Consider the following 20,849-nt stretch of genomic DNA (forward strand, 5'->3'; position numbering starts at 1 on the left):
CAGGCAGAGGTGGTGGAGGGGGAAGGGGGACACCTGCACCAGGCAGGGGGGGTGGTGGTGGAGGAAGGGGGACACCTGCACCAGGCAGGGGGGGTGGTGGTGGGGGAAGGGGGACACCTGCACCAGGCAGAGGGGGTGGTGGAGGAGGAGGGGGGACACCTGCACCAGGCAGGGGGGGTGGAGGAGGAGGGAGAGAGGGCGGAATGCCCTCTCCAGGTACAGGCTGGAGAACTGGTGGCACTCCTGCTCCAGGCAGAGGTAGTGCTGTGGGTGGGGGTGGCACTCCCAGGCCAGGTAAAGGGGGAGGTGGGGGAGGGACACTGGCCCCAGGTAAAGGTGGTGGTGGGGGTGGGATACCTCCACTGGGCAGAAGTGGTGGTGGAGGTGGTGTTGGGACTCCAGCATCTGGAAGAGGCGGGGCTGGAGGCAGCATCCATATCTCCCCACCTGGYGAAGGTGGAGGAGGAGGCATCAGGATGCTGGGCAAAGAGTGGTCTAGGTGTGGCACTGCTGGAGGGAGTCCTGAACTGGGCAGGGGTGGTGGGGGTGGTCCTCCTGGCAAGGGTGCAAGTGGAGCCAGGCTGGGGGCTGGAAGTGATGGGAGAATGCTGTAAGAGGGTTCTGGTGGCACAGACAGGGAACATTCAATACAAGTCACATTGCCAATACTTAGAGGCTGCTGGGGAGCTGGCAATCCAGTCTCTCCTTCAAATGCAAGGGACAAATTAACTTTGGGTTCTGGAAGAGGTGACTGTGGTGTACTTTGTACCGATTGGCTTGTATCCAGCGGCACTGAGATTAGTTTCGGTGACAAAATTAAGGAGATTTCAGAACAAAACGTGGGCTGTAGTTCCAGAGTTGGCAATTGCTGAGTCGGCCCTTCACTTTTGCCCCCTTCCAAGCATGGTGGTGAGGGTGGCTGTGGCAGTGCATTGGCTGAAGGCATTGTGTGTGTTAAATAATCTTCTGTTGGTGATGTTTGTACAGACCTTGCTTGTGACACAGTTCTGAATACAACCTCCTCTCCGTTTGTTTGAAGAGTCACAATACTGAGTTCCTTGCAGAGCGAGTGTCTGTGCTCATTTTCCTGTTCCCTCGCTGCGATCTGTACTTCTGTAGCAGGGAATTGTTTCTCTAGTTCTGCAATTTTGGTCCTCAGATCCTCAATAGTTTGCTCAAGCTGTTGGATGACATTGGCACGCTCCTCAGATTTAACCTCAAAATCATCCTTAAAATAATAATAAAAATATAATAATCACAAAACAGATAATATTTGTTACTATATTAAAAAATAAAACTTAGATCAAGGATATTGGTATTCCATATGTTCAGAAAGACAGTTACAACAAGCCTTTAAAAACAGAGATATTATTTTGGCTAGCTGTATCTTACAATGGAAGAAGAGACTTTAGGAAAATGACTTACTTCAGTATTGAACTACTTTCCTCAGTGTGAGCACTCTTTGGTCTGTGATTATCTTTTGTCAAAACCAAAAATTAGCAACAACCTCTCTTTCCCTCCAAACACACTGATCAAGAAAACAATCAACCACTGAATACAACTACCACAAAAGCATGTGTGTTTGTGAGCGTGCACACATGGATGTGCTGATACGGAGGCAGGAAAGACACTGCATTAATTCAATTTTTTTAACTGAAAATATGTTAAATGTTTCTTCAGAATGATGCATTATGCATAACAGCTTGGCATACTGTTGAAAGCTAGATTTCAATACATGCCTTAATACAATACAGATTACAAAAGCAGAATATTATGAATGCTCACTTTTTTAAAACAGCTAGCCTCAGAACAGAGAATGCTTTTCTTCAGCCAACACATTTGGGAAGGAAAGAAATAAGACAATACTAAGAGAACTTTCCTCCCACCTAAGATCTGAAACTCCTCAACAATTGACAAACTGAGTGAGTAGTATTAGAAAAGCTTCCTTTGTGGGATGGTTATTCTGTAATTAGGCAATTTTCACATTTTTTCATATATATTTTTTTCTGAAGCATCTGATCCTCCCTGCTGCAGAATGAATAGAAAAAACATTAGTCTTAGACAGCACAGGAATTCCTACATTCCTAAATAACTATCAGTACCAAACTGTACTCAGTGTAATGGGTATGTGGTTTATCAGACGGTACTAAGGGAAACCATGTAGTCCAAGAATAGCCATTTGCGCTTACTCAGGAGAGCTGAGCAGGAGACAGAGCAGACATGACCTTATAACACAAAGTCTTTCAATAAAGAACTTGCCAAAGTTGAACTTTTTTTATTCTTACACGCATTCACTTTGTAATTTTTTTTTTTTTTTTTTTTTTTTTTTTAATTTAGAATTGTGGTCACCAATATCACCACTTTGAGCATTTATAAGAATTCTTTACCATGAAACAGGTTTCCCAAGTGGTTATGACACAACGTCACAACCATTGTGCCTTTCTGTTTTCTCTTAAAATGATAAAATTCACAGATGAGATTGTAGACTTTCTTCATATGTAAAATATGAATATTTGAAAGATTCCAAGCTTTGTAAAGAAATCTCCAAAGAAACACACAGTATCTGACTAATACTAATTGCCTTGGTTTGTATCATGAAGATGATCGTTTCTGTCTCACCCTTTGACACATAAAACATTTAAAAGTCAATTTTTCTTCTGGAAAATGAACTCATAACTTCCAGCTGAGAACTATTAATAAAATATATGTTCATTAATACTTACAAAATTGTTCCTACACAGAACTGATTTTCAAACATAACATTTCAATTTCATCTTCATCTTTAGAGTTTTCCAGCTTTCCAAAACAATTCCAGAAGTAAAATAGTAATTCCTACATGCAAACCAGTTGCTTGATTTTGAAACACTCTCATCAAAATTTACAGCCTTCTGCATTGTCTGAACTTTCTGGAATGGCAATATGAAACCAAAGTTATGGATTACAAGTAGGTCTCCCTAAAAACGTATAGGTCTCTGTACCAAACTCAGAAGAGGAATGTAAACCAGTTAGAGGGAGGAACCTTAAAAAAGGGTTTGGATGAGTGGTGAAGGACTGAACAAAGACTTACTAACAAACAATATTACAGTATAAAAAAAAAAAAAAAAAAAAAAAAAAAGACTGAAAAAGATGCTTCCTTTACAGACTATTCATGCTGCTTTTAGTCAATGCACTCGGCTTCCTGTAACAACTCAGTACCTTGTAGTAGCAACAGTATTGCTGAATAAGTTCATTAAAAATTCAAATGTTTAATACTTAGCATTAGATCCCTCATGTAAAGTTCAGCTCCTCCACCAGTCTTCTGCAAATACAATAATATAAGGCCTAACGATACTTCAAAAGGCCAACAATAGCAAAGCAAACGTGCTCCTAAGATTATTAAGCCCACAAGTCAGTCTTCAGTTATTCAAGAACAAATATAATTTTCCAAGACTGTAACTTTCCTAAGCTCCCTTTTTACATTAAAAGAACAATTTACCACACGCTTTATGGACGTTATAGCTTCCCAGTTCTATCTGAATTGGAAAGTTAATTCCTGCCACAAACAAACTGAAGTCAACAGAATTAGACACAATATTAAATGGCTCCAAAGAGATTTACCTTCACGACGGCTGATCTCAGAAGAACAGTTCACTGCTTTAAAAATTCGTTTATTCAGGAGATTGGATTCAATTTTACACAAGAACAAAAGGTAATTCTTGAATCTTGAAATTCTACCTGAACTACAGGAAAAACCTAGAATTCAATGTTATACATGAGAATTCACCCTGCAGACCATTAAACTTATTACAAGAGAAGAAGTATTTTAAAAATTTAAATAAATGGGCAAACAAGTGACATGATTAAGAAATTGCAGAGAATAAACAAAAATGTCCTGATGAATGAAAGTAACCTTTTGCTCCATGCCCTAAGAGACTATATTTCTGCTGTCCTTTAGATATGACTTTGCATAATTTCAGACAAGACGATAAATTTGCTATTGTGTTGTTACCTAAGAATTACCAATCTATCCTTTTTTTCAGTGACAATACATTATGAACAGATGAAGCTTTGCGCTGAATGTTGAGATATTTATCCAGAGGAACTTGCTTGCATGCTTTAAATTTATTGGGGGGGGGGGAGTGGGCAGTATTTATATGTTTCAGTAATTATTTCAGATAAATTGAGATATTTTTCATTTTGCCTTTTAAGATGCCCTCAGCCTAAAGTCTCATTAGATTAGATTTCTGCCTCTTCCCCAATAAGAAGTTTGAGGTCTTTCCCTGAATCAGAAAGGTCTGTATCAAACATAAGCCACAGAAAGTTTCTACTACCCTTAAAGAAGGATGTATAGACAGAAGGACAGATGGATGGATGGATGGAAGAAAAAAGAATACGGCTGATCAGACATGAAAATTAGACATTTTTCTCAGAAAAGTAAGCAAAGGAAGACATCATTTTCTATACATGTAAAAGATGGTCAAAAGCTGTTCCCAAGAACTAGAAGATCCACTTAGAATTTTTTTTTATGCGCACACACACACACATAAATACATATATATACATATATATATAGGAAAAGAAGGATTAGTTTTAATCCAAAGGACAATTTCACAGCAGAAGCCTACGGGGTTTAAAAGAGACATGAGGGAACTCTGTCTTGCCTAGAGTTCTTACCCAGGACCCAGGTATTGTGGAACAGTCTTCTTTCTGGAAAGAAAGAAAGAAATGTGGAAGCGCAACCCTTACTTTAGCTGGGTGACTTCAGTTTGAGAGTTGATAGGAAAAAAAAGATCCAAAGGTGTATTGTTATAGAATGGTGATCAGCATTTCTCAAACAAGTTGCATGCATTCCATGTGCAGTAAGCTGGATGCATCTGGGACTGCTGGCTGTATCTGTGTTGCATTGATAGACCTGTGTACGTACAGTATCAGATACATTCAAGAATACTGGCTTTACGACATGGGGGATGCACACATACAAAATGCTGTACAGTACATCCAGCTCATTCAAACTTTGCCATGTTTACCACATACACACATTAGATGTCCAGCACATAGCTGATCTATGTAGGCAAAGAAAGAACACGTCCAGGATCTTCAAACATCTAGAACAGACTGCTGCGATCTCCTCCAAGTCTGTCTAATGTCCTAGTTTCTCAGACAAGTGTCTGAAGCCTACAGATCCTTCCATGACTAAATTTCCAGGTAGAAAAAGAGCACACATCTGCAAAACTTAGCCCTAGCCAAAATACACGTATCAACTTGCATTTACTTACATGCTTTATGAACAGTAATAATACGTCTTTGTCTTCTGAAAATAAATAGAATGACTGTTCTTAAAGGTAATTTTGGAATAGTTAATAAAGACAGATGATAGTTTATTTTTATAAGTTAATGTCTCTTACTATTATAAGCCAATAGCATCAGCAATTTGATCATTTCCAACAGTTTGTCACTTACCATCATGAAGTTTCATCTCTGGGTGGAATTCATATTTAGATGATAGGCCTATAATTTTGGGTTTGTTTTGTTTATTTTTCTCCCTCCAAAACATTAACCTATGAGTTCCTTTACAGTACAACTCATAAATGAGAGCCTGTGCTGCTACCTGATTGCAAATATATACATAAAATGGAAGCACACACATAAACAAAACTCAGACGGAAAATAGAGACCCCTCAGGTCCTTCAATACAGCAACACCTGGTACTAGCAGTGTTCAGTTACTTGGAAGGGTACCCTTTCCAACCATTTTGTTGATAAAAACTTCCTTTCCAGGCAAAGTGGAAAAACAAACAAACAAAAAAAAAACCCTTGAGCATTTATGCTGGTACAAAGTAGTATCAYTGCAAGAATTTTAATCCTTTCAGTCAGAAAAATGCGGTAACTCTTCAGATTCCTCTCTAACCTATTTTCAAAGCTACTTCTTATGACCACAAATCCAGCTTANAAAAAAAAAAAAAAAAAAAGGAAATACAACATTTTAGCAAGCATTTCCAATGCTACAGATATTGTCAAATAGGAAGTGTTGATGAACACTTGATTTGCATTAAGAACTTAACAAAATAGCATTTAATTATTTTTCACATTTCACTTAAACTACAAAGCACATTGGAACATTTAGTTTTATAGTAATAGAGGTTGAGTCAGAATCTGGCCAACTTGCCTAGGGCTTCATGAAAAATTGCTGAAGGAGTGGGATTAGTATTGGATACTGTTTTGTTCCTTGAACTACCAGGTCAATTCTCTTTTGAGAAGCTTTTACTATATCAAAAGTGTGTGTATGGGGGCAAAGGGTGTACGTTTTCAAATAGCATAAGCTATGCTCCATGTGTTTTACTACAGCCACATGGAAATACAATGCACAGCTTCACAAGCTAGCACTAAACAAACAAGCCCTAGAATAGAAGCAGTATAGAGCTCTGCTTTGCCTAAACTGATAAACTTTATTTGGTGGATATGAGCTGATCTCTTGCACAGTGACACTGCAGCATACGAATTACACCAGCCTGCGCTGTGCTGGCACTGGGAATCTTTAGCTCCTACTATGCCAAGGTATTTTGATAGCCTTTGTTACATTGGAGGAGCCTTGTAAGTGCTGTTTATGAGCTGCAATTCAAATTTGAAATCTCCATTCTCTCTTCTGCTGCATTCTGTCTGGGGGTGATGAAATGTGCCTAACTAAGGCTAAAATGTGTCTGATCAGCTAAGAGGTTTCATCAAACCTACTATCGATGACAAAAAGCATTACATTAGAAATCTAATTGTTACAATTCAAATTCAACTAAACAAACATACGATCAGCAGGCAGCGCAGGCTTTTGAACAAAGACGAATGCATTATGAGTGTCAACTTCTGAAGCTGGAGGTCATAAGAAAACATTTTTGTTCACACTCAGTTTTTTAAAGTTTCTGTTTCAAAACTGTTGTTTGAATTCCTTATCTCTAGGCTAAGCACATTTCAGAAAATAAGACCTCAGTTCATCACAATCCCCATTTTGGTCAGAAAACTTGATGTCCAGAGATTGAAAATTTGTAGAGTCTTCTCTAAAATCATAAAGGTTCTTAACTGAAGTGAAATATGACCTTAGGTTATTACTAAACTATGCTGCAACAGAAACCTCAAAAGAGATTTTGTAGAGAAGAGACAATGCAATATAAAAGAAAACTTTGTAAAACCACTGACCATCCTAGGAGCTACACAGAAGCATAACTAAGTATAACTATTTTCCACTTACATAGTACTACTTTTAGACTGTACAAGTAGTATTTTTGTAATCCAGCTGGTGAGAAAGTGTTTAGACCTGATTTATAGAAAACAAATTTTGAATGTTTCCCTTCCAGCATATTTGAAAAGTCATTATTAGAGAAGCATGAAGTAGTACAGCAGTACTTTAAAATGGCTTCAAAAAGATTCCATATAGCTTCATTTAACCCAGAAACTTCCTGTCAGCCACCACAGCATAAAGCAGTAAAGTACATAAGTAAAATGGGAGGTAAAAAAAGAGGTTCATCTTTACTAGTTCTGACTACAATCTTGCTCTGCCTATTTCTTCTGTCTCTGTTGAAGATCACATGACTGCCATTCTCAAATCTTTCAGCAAAGATTTAATTGAAACTTAGCTACCTATGCCAGTAGCCTGATAAAGCAGCAGGTAGCTAAAGAGTCAAGCATTTATTTAAAAGTTGGGATAAAAAAAAATGTTATGAATTTACTTTATGTTTGACATTTAAACTGCTTATTGGAATGCCTGTCATGTGACATTATCACTTCCTTTCTTCTACTCCCCACATTTGGTCTGAAGTATTTGAACTGAAAGTCTAAAAGGTTTGGGTAGGTTTTTCTATGTATTCAGGCCAAGGAGATCACCTCATTTCATTCTGTTAAAATACGAAACAAAAATCTGTCATACCTGGAAAATTACTACATTAACATTCTGCAGAAAGGAGCTGATCTTATTTCATACCAGGCCTTTTCTTGATTTTTGGTTCAGCCTGCAGTGGACCAGCACGCTGGGAGGTAAGCACCATGTAAACTACCTCATTCTATTGTTATTTCTTTTTGTTTTGTCTACAGAAGCTATACTAGTTTTTAATGTTAGAAATAACAGTTAGAATTCTATTGCCCCAAACAAGAACAATAATGCAATCTAGATTTGGAGCATTCTGAACAGCTTTCATTTTTTATCCTGATACTACTGGATAGCAAAAAAAGACAATGATTTTCCAGGTGAACTTTCCTACATCCTGATAAGCAACCATCTGGCATTTGATACTTCTACAGAGCGCTTGCCTTTTCCATCTAAAGTTCAGCCAGACCACAAAATGGGTGGTTCACATGTTGCTTTTGTTTCAGGGCTTCCAGCAGGGAACAAGCAGCAAAAAAATACCCATAATAAGATCAAATCTTATTACGATAGTGAGCAATAAATAGTCTTCACTGCCCTGAAATACAAGTCTCCTACTCACAGCAGAAGTTTGGGGAAATGGAATCAATCTTTACAAACGTGCCCATCAATATGCTGAAGGCTGGGGGCTGGAGTCACCTTCTCTAACTCTTTCAAAGTAGGAAGGCTCTACTAAAAGTAAAGATGCATCATTTTGGTGAAAGAAAGTTAAATAAAATCAATGACAAATCAAATCATTGAAGAAGACTTGTATGTTTTGGGATGTTAAGTAAAAAAAGGGCATTAGAAAAAATAATTCTCCTAAGATGAATACTCAAAACAGGAAGTAACTGATATACAGCAATCTGCAAGTTAGTTTTTATCTGTACTTTTGGGCCTTCGATATATCCACTGGCTCTGAAAAGCAAATAAAAATGACAAATATGTATTTAAAATATTTGGAAAAAGTAAAAGCAACCAAAGTGATCTCACTGGTGTTACTTACGAAAATTTTAATTGAAGAAATTAATGATAATTAATTCCTAATCTGATTGTAAGGTGAAGTTAAAATGGCTAGTCTGTCTTCATATCCAAAGACTAGACACGCATAGTATCATTCTTATTGACTTTACTTTTCAATTCTAACTCAGTTACAGCAACATATCATGATTACATTTTGTTTAAAAAATAACGTAGAAATAGCCAGACTGAAGTACATACTTTAAGACCAATAAAAACGAGTCTTAAAAAAAAAAAAAAAAATCTGATCTCATTTCTACACACAAGGTCCAGTAGAAATTCTCACCATCTAAACCACTGTAAAGTAGCATCTGATTTTTAATACTGAGAGTTGCAATAGAAGTATTTTATTTTTAGATCATGACCCACTTTTGACTGGATCACGTCTCTCAGATTGGTTAAGCCAACTTGACAAAAGAGACCAGGTTGTCCTGCAAGGAATGTCTCAGGAAATTTTCTTTCACTGAGAAAGAGTGGAGGAAAAAATACAATTTTAAACTGCATTTTGAATTCTGCTGGCATAAGTGTATGCATATCATGCGTTTCTATCTGCTATTTGCTCAGGGAAATGTCAGTTTGTTGTAAAGAACAAGAGAGAAGACACTCAACAGTGCCCAGTATCATAAGGAGAAGAGCTAACCCATGCAATATACAACAGCTTTTCAGAACTTTGGCTGTACCATGAGAGACTTGATTCCAAGATTTTGAGTATCATCAAGTAATTTTGATAAAATCAAGTAAGCCTGTCTTAGCTTTACTCTTGTTTCTCCTTGTTTTTCCAGGGATGGAAGAAAGGGAAGTCTATAATCAACTTTCATTGCATAGAATTTGCAGGCATACAGTTGAAGCACTATTAATGAACTGAAATTGGTGCTACTTTTCAAAGAAGTTATCTCCCAAATGACAGAGAGTTCTGTCTTTTATCTAAGTAGACAGAATAGTCAAAATTGGAAAAGTAATTTCCAAAGGTCTCAGATCTTTGCAAAGGAAAACAGTAACCAGTAACATAGGTCATGAAGAAAGAAGGCAAACCACACAATCTATGCTTAAGGTGGCAATATTAAGAACAGAAAGCAAGCAGAAGGATTTAAAGTGGGATGATGGCAGCATTTTGATAACATGACATGGCTTTCTGAATAGGCTGACTTTGGTAAGATATTGAATTTTGGCCAGCAGATCAAAAACTGAAATATGGCTGGAAAATGCAAAATGCTTATTATCATCACTAGATACAAAATTTATATTCTGCTCTGCCACATTCACATGAAAGTCTTATGTGGAGAAGTCTGGAAATTGGTTTAATCACCTCAACTAGACCAGAATTTTCTTGTCTTCATTTTAACCAACCGTGTTTGAGCTAGAACTAATTTACAGGAAATACACGAGCTCTTAGAGCACACCTTTTCCTTTTAAGCCACTGTGAAAATATCAAATCTGAAATGTAGCAATTAATCACAAAGAAAGCCTTACTGTTTAGATTTTACTACTGGCCACACAAAGCAGGAAAGTATATGTTAACTCTACTGTATATCCATCCTTGGAGATAACCAGACAAATTCCTGAGAAATCTGACCAAATATCTAAGCCTTGCTTGTGCCTATTCAGCCCTACATATACTGTAATTTTTATGCTGTTATTTTAGAGCTGTAATTGAGGTAACGTGCCATGTATCAGAGCGAGAAAACAGAATAAAGAACTTTTCCAATTCAAGAGAGCATACAAACAAAACTTCATCTTGAAGTTAACATTAAGAATTATTAAAATAAAACAAAAACTGTAGGCTTACTGTGGCCAAGGTTAAGGGTGCAAAAATGTCTATTGTCATCTTCAGTGGAAATTATACTGATGTATTTCTCCTTTTGAAAAAAGCAAACACTATTTTCAAGCAAAACAATGTAAGTCAATCCAAGCATCAGGGAGTTTGGAAACAATATAAAATACTAATATTCATTCAGAGGATTAAATGCTTTTATTTTGCTACCATGCAGGCTTAATACATTAGACTACTTTGTAATCTGTTCCGTGTATGTCTACTAATTGACTAAGAGTGAAAAGTGGTGTCAGATGCACTTTTTTTTTTCTTTCTTTTTTTTTAAGAAATAACCTTCTCTCTTTTATCAGACCTAAATGGACGAGATTCAGAGGTTCTGGTGGAACCTCTATATCCAATGAGTAATAAAATTCTCTTTTTAAATGATGGCAATACAACAGCAAAACTTTAAAGTAACCCCTACAGAGATGGTCATCCAGAACTCAAGATTATTTACCAACAAAATGTGTCCCCCTTAGGCTTAATAGACTCAACAGGGACAAAACAGAACTTTCTAAAAATTTATTATTTTGGGGTTTTGTTATTATTCTTAGGGCACATTTTTTTTTAAAAAAGCTTTGAGAGACGATCCAGTTACTAAATCTTGATCAGATTAAACACAAAGAGAACTTTTTACAGATTAAATTAAAAAAAATAGTCACTTTTTGGCTAAAAAAAAATGTTAATATTTTCTCTGGAAAGTATCTTCAGCAGTCCACTGAGAACGACTTACAAGTGCTTGGCATAATCCATTCAAAAATACTTAACCGCCATCTAGTGGCTGAGTAGGCCTCCTTTATGATGTCTTTCAGGCTCTCTAAACACTTCTTTCTTCATTTCTGTTTGTGTTCTCACCCTTCCTTCAGGGCCTAAGAAATTCTGACACTATCAGAAGCCAGTGCATCAATCACAAAGTTCAGCTACTGAGGATATAGGAGAAAGAACAAACCAAGTTGCCTGAACTCAGGATCTTATCTTGGAGAACATCCCACTTAATCACTTTTACGTAAAAGAAGTTCAGTTCATTTACATACTAGAGTTGTAAAACATGAAAAATATATTAGTGCTTACTAGATTTTTCTAAATCGAAAATCAAGTCTGGAAAACTGCATCATGTTTTAACTAAAGAATATTAAGCAGCAAAGACAGATTTTCATCAATCAAGCTGGAAACTTCTGCACTGAAATTGTGTGACATCAAGATCTAAAAAAAACCCAGAGTTTTGCACTAATCATTTCCTGGATTTACGTTCAACAAAAATTAAGATTTCCCTTTATTGCTTGACCAAGTGTTCTGTACTTTATTGTTGGAGTCGTTGGAACTGCTAAGAACTGTTGTTGGGTTTCCATCACCTCTTGCGTTACACAGCTTTGTTTCCTTTCTATGCATCACTGATATATCATATTTTACTTCCAAGCTAACAAGAAAACACAGTCTGCCTATATATGATTCCTAATATTCACTTGGTTTAAGGTAAGATAACTCAATTGTAACATTACATATTGGATCTACAATTACATCATAAGTTCCTGCATCATATATTGCAAACATCGCTTTATAGTGTGCAAGATTAGAGCAAAAAAGGTTTATATCTCTAGATAACTCTAAGTTTTTAATTTCCTGAGATAGGTCACTGCTTGGCATGATGTCGCAGGAAGTTTACATTGATAGAGTGCTTCTTCTATAGTATATCCAATTCTATTTGCAAGGACAGAGAACACCAGTTAGCTACAGTATTTACTTTGCAAAAAACGTACAGAATCCACCATCATTTAATCCATATGGATGACTTACAAAAAGTTTGCTTCTTTCATATTCCTTTCTTTTCTCAATACGAGATAATTGCATCTAGTGGATCCTACTGGACATGACATACACCTTGTTTTACCCAAACATGTTCTTTTTTTAATGCAGAAATCTAAGACTTTAGCAATCATACTTCTGTGGGTAAAGAACTCTCTCAGAAGACATGTTCATTTCCTCTACAGGCCTTCTGTTCCCCTTTACAAAAGGATTCTGGCAAGTAGCAAAGGGACGGAAGAGGAGTGGTTTGTATTCCCGAGATAACTGCGTCCTTCTGAATGACTATTTCAAGAAAGAACATGCAAAGGAATGAAGCAGTCTAAAAAGAACCACAGCCACAGATTGAGCGCTTTTCCTTTATGAGTTCCAAAACCAATTCTTCTCCAGTTTCTGTTGAACAAATTGCTAACCAGTGTTTTCTGCAGCTTTCCTCTAGGCTGATGAGAGTCACATCAGAAACACAAAACAGATTTTTAAAAATCTCCCTGTTTTTTAATTTTTTTTCAATTTATTATCTTTTGAGGGAGGGGGGGGGGGGGGGAATAATTTCACCATTTCACACAAATTCTTACATTTACCTTCCAGAAGGCCTATCCCATAATTTGAGGCCTGTTGTCCTACAGCAAGAATCCATACAGAATGAAATTTTAGCTCTTTTTTTTCCCTGAAAGTTCATTTAAGAGACAAGTTTGAGCAGCATGCATGTTTCCAAAGACAAGGTCAAGCTGAGAATTTTATAGCGATGAGAATACAAATCCTAATCCCCATCGCTTTATGGGTATTTTCTAAATAGACTTGTGATATTTATCTTAAAAGATATCACAACCTTTCTTGGTTGTATTACAAAGTGTCAAAATTGGAACATTTTGAATATCACTAAGTTATTTCCTTAAATAGTTATCACAATTTGCAGTTAAAGACTACAGTAAAAGTCCCTCCAGACTGACACAGAGAGGGAGTATCAACAGTGTTGTAGCTAGGAATATTCTGCAGAGATACTCCAAGAACCAGAGTTACAATGTTTTTAAAATGAAAAGTATATTCAATATGGCAAAATGTCTTCTACAATTTAAGGTTGGTATTGTTGGAAAGTGCATCAATAGATCACACAGCATAAATCTCTTTAGTGCCTGAGAACTGTCAAAGTTTTTTGTCTGTTACTATGAATTGAAGTACATCGTATTCCAAGAGGACATATGATTTGATTGAAGGATTATTGGTTGAAACAAGGTGAACCAAACCAAAATGAACAACTAAGCCTGAAATGTTAAGGCACAAGAATTTTGATGGCAAGTTTTTCTGCTGTAAATATACATTAAATACCTACTGCAAACTATCATTTAACTGAACTGCTAAAAACTGGATCAGTCTGGCAAAACCTCATCTTCTGAAACAGCATCACAGTCATCTTCAACGGAATGAGGAAGAATTGATTCCTACTGGATGCTGACCCTTAAACAAATATAATCAGGGCTTTCTTTTTTAATTTGTGTGCTACCCAATGGTTAGCACCGATCACAAGCAATCAAAAAAATCTCTTTTTTTTTTTTTTTTTTAATAATGAAGAGTATAGGGGATACAGAATTTAGGTGTCTGCCAAACCATCTAAATCTAAACATCAGGCTTGAAACTGGGGTCTCTAAATTAGGCCATTCATTTTTTCTCTTCTTTCTTAATTAAAGGAATTAAAGGACTTTGGCCAAACTAAGCTTTCTCTGTTCATACTGGGACATCTACGCAGAACATTTCAAAACTGAGATTTGATATGGCTCTCAATTTCCTCTCATCTTTCCTCTGTTTACTAGATCCAAAAACACCAAACACCCTGACCCCTCCCATTTTTTTAAATTATTTTTAAAAACAGGCTATTTTGGATTGAACAAGAGCTGTCCTAGAAACTTTTGGGAATTAGTCAAGAGAACACAAGGTCACACATAAACCATAGAGGTAAGGAAGGAAAGGATAAATAGAAAAGGCGCTTTCAGTCGCTAGCTAGTGTGGAATGAAGCCTGTGTGTGTGTGGCATGCTTTTTAGCTAACTATTTATTATAATGGCAATGAATAATCAGCAACGTTACATTTGCATTTATTTCTATGTCATTATTAGCCATTGCCAATTGTTTTTACACCACTGGGAAAATGTCCCTGGAGAGAGAGGGGAAAGGGAGGGAAACTGTAAGTAGACTTAGCTGAAAGCTTCAAATTTTACACTAGGACTCCTTTTCTCTAAGTATTAAAAGGAAAAAAAAATCATCTAGTTAGCTAACTTCAGCCAACACTTGCTTTCTTCAGAAAGGAAAACTAGGGACAAACTAGCCAAAAAATAAAAAGGAGCCAGATCTCTAGAAGAAATATTCTATCGCATTTTATCATTAAAAAGAAAAGAAAAGAAAAAGAAAAATAATACCGAGAATGATCCAATTTCAGTAAAGGACTTATCTACAAACCTGATGAAAGAAAAGATAGTTTGATTACTCTACTTTCTAAATGTTAAAAACAACTGGGACTGTAAAAAAATGGTTGGGACACTTAAACATTTTTTCCACATACAGTTTCCCATATCAAATAACTTCCACTCTCATTTTCAAAATAAACCAGAATAAAGGCAGAATAGAACAAGAACTCAAGATGATTTTTTGTCAAGGAGGCAATCATGCACACAAAGTCCTTGTTTTGCTATCTGTTGATGAGTAATAGTAGCAAATGGAAGAAGCTAACATTATTGACAGAAGAAGTTAACACCGAGCAAGAGGAATCAGAATCTCTAACAACACTACAAAATAAAATTCAGTAATTGGAAAACAAAATATGCTGGTTTTACAAGCCAGTTAAGAAAACTTAATGACAGTCCAATCTGTTTCAGTGGAACCATATAGCCAGAAGTCTCCTGTTTGTCATATGTCATTCTCTGTAAGCGTTATAGACCCAAATCCACATCCCCTTTCCACTGGTGAAAGCCGAACTGGGGAGAAAGGAAAAAACAAAACAAARCAAACACCCTATCCTGACAACATAACCTTGACAACATACAGTACTGTGTAAAGTAAAACAGAAGTGAAGAGCAATTCGATGAGAATCTAAAACAAGAAGAGACGGACATTTAATTATTAGGAGAGATACAGATTTATGTAGTTAAGTTTTCAAAGCGCTGGGAATAGAGTTAGTGTGTGTCAATTGGAAACTGATCAGTTCTGACTATGATGTTACAAGCTTGTGACAAAGCTTGTGATGTGATAGGATATAAATATTAAAAACATACCTCTCCTCTTGAAAGATGTTCATGCTTGCGTTTGTTGAACATGCTTTTCAAGATCATGAGTCTATTTGAATATGTTAGTCTGTCTCCCAGAAAATAGGATTTTTCCATTTGTACTACAGTATCTACCTATCTTTACAACAATACTCTCATCATTAACGCAGTACTTCTTACCTACTTTCTTTTTTAAAATATTGCAACTTCGGGAGGGTTGATATTATTTTAATTAATGAGCTCTAGCCTTTAAATGTTCTTAACTACTGAAGAACTTGGGTAACTGACTAGAAGTCTTTGAATGTTGTTTGGTAAGAGAACACATACACAACACCTCCTCTCCCCATCCATACTTTTAATATCCCTGACTGAACCAGGATTAAATTTGTRTAATTTTAATTTTATATAATGATCAGTAATTTCGATAATCAGTAACATTCATTTCAGTGAGCATTTCTTATTCTCTCTCTTAAAAGCAAATCACTGAACATTTTCTCAGATAATGTTTGATCAACGTCAAACATCAGATAATGTTTGATGTAGTGATGCCTGAGACATACAAAAAAAAAAGGGGGGGGAGGGGAGGAGAAGAGAGAAATCAAAGCTTTTGACCACTGCTTGTTCCAAATCAAACTTTAAGGAAAACAGAAGTTTGCCATCCTCTTCATGCCTTCTCAAACAATTACTAGCAGTCTTATCTGCTTGCAAGTCTGTACTTGTGTTCAGAGAGCTTTCATGGAAAATAGGCAAGTCTTTTGGGAACTGGAATTTGAAATTTCTCAGTTCCATCAAATTATACTATATTTAATGAAGAATATCATACAAATGCTTATATTTCAACTATAAATTTAGACTGTATTTATGTTGAACATCTCCTCTGATGTCCCACACATCACCCTTTATCTGGTCACCTAATACTATTGACTTGAGTGAAAAGAAAGAGATCAGTTCTAACTCTCTCTGAAAAATCTCTGCCCATGTTATCACCTGAACTTTGGTAGATTAATAAGGAACCAGATCTTCTATTGCTATTATATTAGTTAATACCATCAGACCTCTGGAGTTATAAATGTTACTTCTGAGTGAACTGAACAATAGTATTTTACGAGAATGATCTCAGGCATCTTTTTATCTAAAAAGGAAAAAAAAAAACACACTATAGAGCTTATCACTATTTTGAAATTAGAATTGCGCTCAGAATTTAGAACATAAAAAACACTTCTGAATGTTCGCATTTTAAACATTTTAAACATTCATTATACAAAAGCAGAAGAACTATTGCAAAACTGTCTGAAGTACTGTTTTTCCACTTTTTACAAAATACCAGATAAAATACTTTTGCAAAAACCTTACCTGTAGCCGCTGGACATCATCTACACATTGTTTCTCTCCTTCTAGGATTGTAGATTTCAACTCTGAATTTGGAAGGAAAAATATAGATTTTATGAAGATAAGATTGAACATGATAGAGTTAACTAATTTTTATCTAAATCTGCAGTGTATTTAATACGATTCAGCATTAAATGGTATTATAAATGCATAGCACATAAACTTGAAAGAAGCCTGTTACTGTCAAAATTTCTGATTCAAAAGAGTAGTTACTTATAACTATATTATCTACATTCCACAAAAGGTCAAGGGAAAGTGCTCACGCTTGTTCTTCCCATAAAATCCCTCTAAAAAGTATTCTGTCCTTAAACTGTACTGACCATATCTGTTCATGAAAGGCCAAGAAAATCCGTAAACAGGATGGTGACTGTTAGCAGTTCTGGTGTTTTTTCCACATCCTCCACCAGCCCTCCTCTACTCAAATATAAAGTTTCAGATCTCTACTATGAGATAGAGATATAGATCTAAATGCACATTTTAAAAGTGGACTTGAAGGACAATTTGGCTTAGTAGTGTAAGTACATTTTATGAAACTTGAACTTCATCCTTGTCGCACTGTTGCCCATCTCCAGCATCTCAGCCTTACAAAAGGATGGTATGGGGAAGAGAAGGGACCAATATTTTGTAAGTGTACAGTCAGAGCTTCCTAGAACTGGTAACATTCAAATTGAAGACACAAAACTAATTCTTCACCTTTGGATTGGATTCCATCCTTTCATTTGGGCAAAGAATCAGCATGAATTTGATTTTCAGAATTTTGACCACACGATATTCATTTACAGTGAAAAAAATAAACAGCAATATTTCACTTCTAAGAATAGCTTCCTTCAATTATTTTCTACTTCAAAAATAACTAATGAGAATCCTAATGATTATTTAAGTATTCCTTCACTTAATTACTATCTTTAGAGGAAAAAAAATGTTTTTCCCAGATTAATAGCTGCAAATAGAACCACAGATCACCAACCATCGCTGTCACAATGAAAAATAAAATAGCAGTGATTAAGCAAGTAAGAACTTTTATCTGTGAATTTTCCCTGAAAAAGTGAAAAGCATGAAATTCCCTCAAACTGGATTCCCTTTCTAATTTTTAAAGTTGGATAACTATCACTCTTTCGACCAATATTTGTTTTTGGGACCTACATTTTCATTAAAAAATTTAAACCAAAGCTAACTACCAGTATTTGAAATTAAAAAAAGAAATAAATACGATCTGAATCAACGTATCTATTTGAAGGAGAAACTTGTACAGAACATTCCTGCCTTTTTTCTGCAGTGCAGTATTTTGATTGCCTGCTATATAAAAAGGAATTACAGATTTTTGCACTGACAATGACAGAAGCATGCAACAACTCAATGCTCGTTCAGTACTCTGAAGTCCTTTGGTAAGTCCTGGCAGAGAATAATGAAGACTTCTTTTGAATTTATTTAAATGGGGCTGTGAATTAAGAGTTCTGGTTTCCATTCCCTGCTTTCCACAATTTTCTTCTCTGATCTTTAACGACCTCTCTGTGCCACAGTTTCAATGCTTGATAGGATGACAGTAAGAAAAAAAAAAAAAAATCAGCTACAAAGTGCAAAGTTCTCTAACGGGCTTAGTGGGTATTGCTAATGATGTGGCTACACCTTGTTAACTAGCATAGCCTACCTTTGTACACAATGCAAGAACAGAAATATTTCTTAAATCTCTCCAGAAAACACGCACCACACATTCTTTTTATGTCTTTTAGAGGTACTACTGTACAGTGGGCAAATCTGCTGACCAGGAAAAGTACAATGTGCTTAACTGTCAGATTCAAAATACCTGGACATCTGTTCACCTTACAGTTTTCTGATAATCCCAGCTGTTGGAGGCAAGATGTGCAAGGAGGAAGTTTCATTGCCTGTGGCAGTTACACTGCAAGGATACTCCTTGAATAGTAACAATTCTTGACTTTTTACATTCTTTCATTGTTCACTAGAACAACATATGGAGTCTCATCTGACAGAACCGTTTCCAGTGATAGAGACTTGGGTGAGGATAGACTGTCATATAGCTGATCCTCTCTCACTTTGACAAGCTTTTGTATGGATGAATTATGCGGATGAATTATGCCTTGTTGCTGATTTTCAGATAACTTCACTTTAGTGAAGGGAATTTAGGATGCTACCATGAATTGGACACCTGCCCCTCATGGCTACTAAAAACAAACAAAACAAAACCCCCCAATAGAATGGTTATTATCTAGCAAAAAGCTTTAACGCCTCCTACTGAAGAAACTGATGAGTATTAGCATTCTTAAAATAAGCAACTGTCAGATACTTGTTTTACAAATTACTTGGAAGAAAAGAACTTCTTTGGTTAACCCCACCTGATTTGCAAAACAAGGAAAACTTTCAACTAGTATTTGGAGACTGGGTATTTCCCCAGGGCTATGCATGCAGTTTTAGATTTCTGTATGGTAGAGACAAACTTTAGATGATTGCCAATACAAGGCTTTACTTTCACTAGGACTTTTAGCAGGACATCGGCTGATGTCCTAGTGCTGAACAAGACATGCACACATACACATGACCACATGACTAATTCTAGAGCTGTCTGCCATCTTTTGATACCCGTAACCATAAGTTTTCTAAACTAACCTCCCCACCATACCTCTCAAAAGACATTTGAGATAGATATTCTTAGGTCAGAAAGAAATCTTTGGAAAAAAATGCAAAGGATAAACTGGGAGCATCAAAAATTAATGAATAGTAGTGTGATTAAAAGAAAATATGCATCTGGATGTCATACAGCTGCATGGTATATTAGCTCAAGCAGAAGTGCACTCCACTGCCTATACTACTTAGTTATAAGCCAGTTAAATGACAGTCAGTATCGCCAGTTTATGTACTTCCTGAATAACTTATTCGACTGCTGTGTTGACTGTACTCTGCTTCTCTTCCAAGGCTAAAAGAAATTATTAGTGTTTTGGGGCTTTGGCCTATTGTTTAAGTACTCACATGAGCCATCCTCCTTCCCTTTCTTTTTAGTTCCTTTAATTTGCCACCATGCAATAAAGCAACAGACCGTTACACAAGTCCCAACAGTCTGAAGGGAAAGATGATATTTATATATCACCATTACACAAATACACTACTCTTCATTCTTATCAAGCATGTATACGTTTAGATGTCTGTTTTAGCCTGCCAGATGTAATACTATTCTCAGAATTAAATTAGCAATTTGCTTAAGCGTTGACAGGTCAAGTTCTCTAGTGCTTTCAATCATTACATATTTACCCAGAGATTTTTGATTATGAATCAGTACAAAACAAACAAATAACAAAAAACCCAAAACACACCCACGTCCACCACCATCCAGGGATATACTGCAGTGTACCTACAGAAAACCCAAAGTATTAGTTTGAAGTATTTTTCATGATTTTTCTATAGACTGACTCTTCATTGCCTGCAATGACTCCATTGCCTGCAATGCTTCCAGCTTTTCTGTAGTCAGCTTCAGCCAAGACACRCTTAACCAGTATCTTTCCTGTTTGCTAATGTTTCCTGTTATGCTAATCAGTACAAACTACATCCCTTACTGAAAAGTTCTTAAAGAACAACAACTACTCATAGGAAAAGGCAGCTTGTATATGTTTATCAATATTTAACATGTTGATACAATTCTCTAGCTTTCTCTAGCTTATTTGTAGCTTAGGCAGGCTTTATTTTAAAAAGGGTTATAAATATAAG

General features: G+C 36.2%; 1 protein-coding gene across 1 annotated transcript in view; it reads right to left on the reverse strand.

Annotated features, from left to right (window-relative positions):
• The window catches only part of FMN2 (formin 2), a 166,493-nt gene that overhangs the window by 110,975 nt on the left and 34,669 nt on the right, over positions 1-20,849 (reverse strand). The window contains exons 5-6 of the mRNA XM_085298284.1: positions 17,100-17,161; positions 3-1,228 (exon numbers count right to left, since the gene is read on the reverse strand). Of these exons, the coding sequence (XP_085154410.1) occupies positions 3-1,228; positions 17,100-17,161 (1,288 nt within the window). The remainder of the gene's footprint in view (positions 1-2; positions 1,229-17,099; positions 17,162-20,849) is intronic.

The sequence above is a fragment of the Rhea americana genome, unplaced genomic scaffold (assembly GCF_003343005.1).
Source record: "Rhea americana isolate MKP2758 unplaced genomic scaffold, rheAme1 scaffold_137, whole genome shotgun sequence".
Lineage (NCBI taxonomy): Eukaryota > Metazoa > Chordata > Aves > Rheiformes > Rheidae > Rhea > Rhea americana.